The sequence below is a fragment of the Clytia hemisphaerica genome, unplaced genomic scaffold (assembly GCF_902728285.1).
Source record: "Clytia hemisphaerica strain Z4C2 unplaced genomic scaffold, Clytia hemisphaerica genome assembly, whole genome shotgun sequence".
Classification (NCBI taxonomy): Eukaryota; Metazoa; Cnidaria; class Hydrozoa; order Leptothecata; family Clytiidae; genus Clytia; species Clytia hemisphaerica.
In genome coordinates this window covers 14386-19397 of record NW_027103973.1, presented here as the reverse complement: position 1 = coordinate 19397, position 5012 = coordinate 14386, and the positions used below count along the sequence as shown (strand labels likewise).

General features: G+C 33.0%; 1 protein-coding gene across 1 annotated transcript; it reads left to right on the top strand.

Moving 5' to 3' along the window:
* The first annotated feature begins 959 nt into the window (after positions 1-959).
* On the top strand, positions 960-4270 carry LOC136810590 (uncharacterized). Its single transcript, XM_067067150.1, has 3 exons — positions 960-1710; positions 1997-2929; positions 3449-4270. Exons 1-3 carry the CDS (start codon positions 1030-1032, stop codon positions 4268-4270), a joined length of 2436 nt encoding a protein of 811 aa, XP_066923251.1. The 5' UTR covers positions 960-1029.
* The last annotated feature ends 742 nt before the right edge of the window (positions 4271-5012 follow it).

Genomic DNA, 5012 nt, shown 5'->3' with positions numbered 1-5012 from the left:
TTTTTTTCCCCAAAAAGTTAAGAACATCTATCATGAAATGAAAAAAAACACCATTCTTATAAAAAAGCAAGTAATTTGTGGGCTTAGCGATAATTAACAGTCTAAGAAGACACCCTAGATACCTTTAGAAAGCTCCTAATAAAAGGTATTGTATATTTATCAGATTTAGATTATCCTTTTCAATACCTTTGGTCTTACATTTACAAAAAAAACATACTGTTGGAGACAACTTTCAGCCACAACAAATTCTTAATAAGGAAAATGAAATGTCCCTCCTTGGGGAATGTTCTAAGCCTCCTAATCCCTCTAATTATAGTTTATCATCTTAGCGAGGAACAAATAACTATAAGATTAAAGTTGAATAGATATTCATACAATAGTATTGAAGCTTACCAAAAGATACTATGATAGGGGATTATATAATTGTTGAAAACATGCGGCTATAGTATTAACGTTTGTAATAAAGAAACTCAGATAGGGGGTTTATATAATCATTTTAATTGTTTTTAGTAATTCATTTTGACAAAATATGCTATTGAAAACATGCAGTTGGAGAACTTTTATCAACAGCAAAGTCTTAATAAGGCAAATAAAATCTACGTCTTAGTGAATGGTCTTATCCTCCTAGTCATAATGTACCCCCCTAAATAAGAAACAAATATTCAAAGGATGCCTTAGATACCTCGAGAGAGTTATTTATGTTTATAAAAAGAATCTATGGCAGGGGGTTTATAAGATCAATATCTTTTTTCGTATATTTTAGACAAAACAAGTTGACAACATGCAGGTAGAGAACTTTTATCCACACAAAGTCTTTATAAAGTAAAAAAACTCTCCATCTAAGATCACGATTTTGATCTATTTTATTGTTTGTTACCCCCTGAATGGAAGCAAATGACACTGAGTAATACAAGGGCGGAAAAGTAAATGCTTTTTTACTTGATAAACATTGATGTTTATGTGTGTTTCTACAAGGTTTGAGTAATTTTTTGACTTTTAATTCGAGAAAAACTTTTATTCTTATTCTAAATGGCATCACAATTGAATTTTCAACAGAAAGTCGCTGCACTGAAATCGCAGATTATCGATCCATCAAAATGCACCCCGCGAACGTCATTATATCATCAAATATTGATAAATGCACAATCCACCATCGACAAACAAAACCGAAAGTTCAACCTCGGGAATGGTCAGTTATTTAACGACCCTATTCTTGCCGCTGATCAGCTTCTCTTAAGAGAGTATGCTGATTCAGCATTATTCAACACCAACCGCCATGATCCTGTATTTATTCCCCCGGTTTTCCAATCACACCAATACGCGAAGAAGGATTCAACCGTACACCTCCTTGACTACGATGTTGACATAAACACTCTTAAGAAATGTTTGGATAATTTGAAGAAGGATTCGCCAGCCCATTGGTTCACACGTGAGCTTCAATATTTCCATTATCTCCATTGGTTAACAAAGGGACTTCAAGCTTTCTCTGAATTGCAAGAAAACAACACTAACAGGGAAATCAATGGAAAAGAATTCAGTAATTGGATTCTCAATGTAAAGATAAAGTATCTAATGGTCAAAGAGTTGGAAACAGTCAATATAACTCTACCATCAACAACTGAGGACAAAGACACATTCATCCAAGCATGTATTCAGGAATTGGCTTTAAAATCACCAGGATCAAAACTGGAACAAACTCTTAAAAATAAGGTAACTTATCAACAATTTGTTTCTCGAAATTTATAAAAATCCTAAGGTAAAAAAGTTCTAGGTGAAAGAGGACCTGAAGCTGATCGTGATTATTATTGTCAATTGTCTTGTGTCGAATCTTTTTGTCTCTTTGAATACTTTGACTGGTTTTGCCTCAGCGACAATTTTTGACAGTTTATTCCAGGTTGATATAGTTCAGTAAAAGAAAGAATTCGTTTGTACACCTCGATGGAATCCATCGCTTTCAAAGAGTAAAGTTTTTTTTAATCCCTAATTTCATTTCCAGAAGTTAAAAGACGTTAAAAAAGAAGTCGAAAACTTGGTCAAACAAAACCCACCATCCCATCCAACAATAAAATGGCTTTTCGGATTAGTTCTATCGGAGGTCGGTGAAAAAGGTGAACACTCATTTTTTGAAAAAATCTATTCCCTCAAAGACGATCCTGTTCTTCAAGATACTGTGATTCTCAGTTCCATCAACTTTCTCACCAATGTCCAAAAGAAAATGCATCAGGAGATTGACGTCCTTATTTTCTCGTGGACCAGGAAATTAATCATAGGCATTGAAATCAAACGGACACTAAATATAAAAGCTTTTGACCAGTTGGATAAATACCATAAATTGATAGAAGAGAGATTGAGTGATCAATTGGGACAAGGCTGGACGTACCATCCAGCCATTTTTGTTGAGAAGGACTACCTTTTCTTCAACAATCAACATTACATTGACCAAGAAACAGATTTGAAATGTTGGTTATCCACCGCGTTGGCAAAATATCCGACCGTTCCGTCTGGAATACCTTTCATCCCAGCAGTAAATCAAGTTAAAGACCTCCTAAGAATAATTGTGTTTGCCATTCACGCTTCAAAAACAGCACCCATTACAACGTCAAACTGGGTCGAGTATATCTCGCAAGCCATCGATACCGTCTGCACTACTGACAACATACTCTTTTACAGTCAGCGTCAACTTCCCATCATGAAGACAGACACTTCTGAATTCAATAAGATCCTCTTTTATGCCCCTTACGGATGCGGCAAGTCATTCATCCTTCAGGAGAAAGCGAAACAATTGAGTGAAATGGCGCAATACAAAGGACGTGTTATGTATGTCATTGAGAGGGATGATGATAGCAGAGTAACCCTTCTCGAGTGGAGTTTGAAAGACAAATTGGGAAAAGAACATGGAGTTGAGGTTTATGGATACAGAGAATACTATGTGAGTTGCATTTTGAATCTAATTTTGAATCTTTTTCTAATTTTAACTAAAAAAACGGCTTTGATTGATCGATTGACTCCAAACTATGTTACAATACATTGTTTTATCGATTATAAATGATATCGTAGAATAACTGAAAAGAGCAGTAAAAGTAAAAGAAAATTGAGATCGTTTTAAGACTGTTGTCAACGCAGATTCATGGTTTGTTTATTGCATTTTTTCTATTCGGAAAAAAACTTTCTAATCCCCAAGTGTGCCAAAAATTAGGCTTTTTATGTATGAGAGACTGAGTGACCATTTTGAATTTAAAACATGAAACAACTTTATAAAACTAATATTGCACTGATATACTATTAATACTGTAAATGTTTTAAGCTTACCGGTATTATTGAAGAAAAGTCAGAAACGATAGTTCAATTAAAATTTTATCGTGCATTTTTCCGTAAGAGACTTTTAGGATCCTTTGCATGCAAATGAACAGATTTACTTAAAATAATATATTTCTTTTCTTACAAACAGTTCGGCATTACCGATATCGATGAAAAGAATAAAGAGGAAACTGAAAAGCTGACGAAAAGGATTCGAACGGGAAACATCAAAGCGTTATTCATCGATGAGTGTTATATTCCCAATAATCCAATGAAAGATATGATAATGAAAGTCAAAGAACACGTTGATGTGATTTGGATTGCATCAAACGGGTACGGTCATCGGGATCTTTTAAAAGGTAATGAAGATCTTTCGATGTATGACGATTTCATGAAATATGAACTTGACGTAAATTTAAGAAACTGTGAAAGTATCGTTAGAGAGGCATTTGAAGAAAGAAAAACTTCGCTCTATAAAGAAGGGATAGTACTTCCACCACCGAATCACCCTAATGGAAAACAACCCTACCATTCCGACTCATTTGAAAACGGCATCACAGAAATGAGAAAGATCGCGAACGATGGAGTGCTAGTGATATATGATATTCCATACGAGGATGATGATGATCTTCAAACATTGAACAAGTTGCAATTGAAATGGAAAAGGTATGGCATATACAAAAACGATTTCAATGAAGGTGAAAGTCCATATCAATTTCTCGTAGACGGAAACATTTTATTGATTAAGGGCTATGATTTAATTTCCGGTTTTGAATGGAATAACATCATCATCATCAAGGGAGCATACCCGGGTGATTTTGATGGCCATATATGTAATTACATCATGAGATGCACGACGAATCTCATGATTGTTGATGAAAGAAGAATTTTCGATAGTGAAGTATCTTCAGATGAAACCGATAGTGGCGATTCTTTAGATGAAACCGATAGTGACGATTCTTCTGATGATTAAACTTAAAAGACTAAGACTTAAATAATTAATCATAATCTTTGAACTTAGTACATAGAATTTTCGAGATAATTATTTCAGTTTTTGTTACATTTTATCATTTTAAAGAAACAAATATTTTCTTTGATACCGAAATGGAGTCACCAATTGTGTATTTTTTTAAGCAACATCGTTTTTCTTATTGGCTTACTCAAGCTCTTAAATCTGCAACTTTTATGCATATATGTAAACAAAATGGATGGAAAATCATTTCAAAGTTTTAACCCTAAAAGTTTAAGAGCATCTAAGAGGCTTCAAAATCTTTTAACGTTTTTATAAAAAAATGTAGACTATTAACATATCTTACGCTTTTTTTTAATTTTTAGAAACTATTTGTAAAAATATTTTTTCACTTACAAAATTAATGTAAATGTTTTTTCTTGTCATCAAAAAACTATTTGTTTTACTAAATTTTATTTCAACTTTCAATTTGAACGTTTATCTTTATATTCCAACATTATTTATAAACAACAAAAATGTCATCAAAAACTCTCGTCGTCTTTGATAACTGAATTTCTGAATTAAATCAAGGGTCTATTTCGTTGGGTGAAATTTTACTGGAGAAGAAAATATATTAGCTTTTGTTTTACTTTTGTTAATTTAATTACTGAAAGCCTTTCAAATAAAAATTGTACGCCTTTTTTTAATATATAAGTTTATAATGAGCTCGAGGCTGAAAATGTTCCGAAAAAATAAAGAAAAGTTA

Excerpts from the sequence above, each read along its gene's own strand:
- LOC136810590 (XM_067067150.1), top strand. The coding sequence starts at position 1,030 with ATGGCATCACAATTGAATTTTCAACAGAAAGTCGCTGCACTGAAATCG. Across the intron at positions 1,711-1,996 it reads AACAAACTCTTAAAAATAAG|AAGTTAAAAGACGTTAAAAA; the intron begins GTAACTTATCAA and ends TTTCATTTCCAG. Across the intron at positions 2,930-3,448 it reads ATGGATACAGAGAATACTAT|TTCGGCATTACCGATATCGA; the intron begins GTGAGTTGCATT and ends TCTTACAAACAG.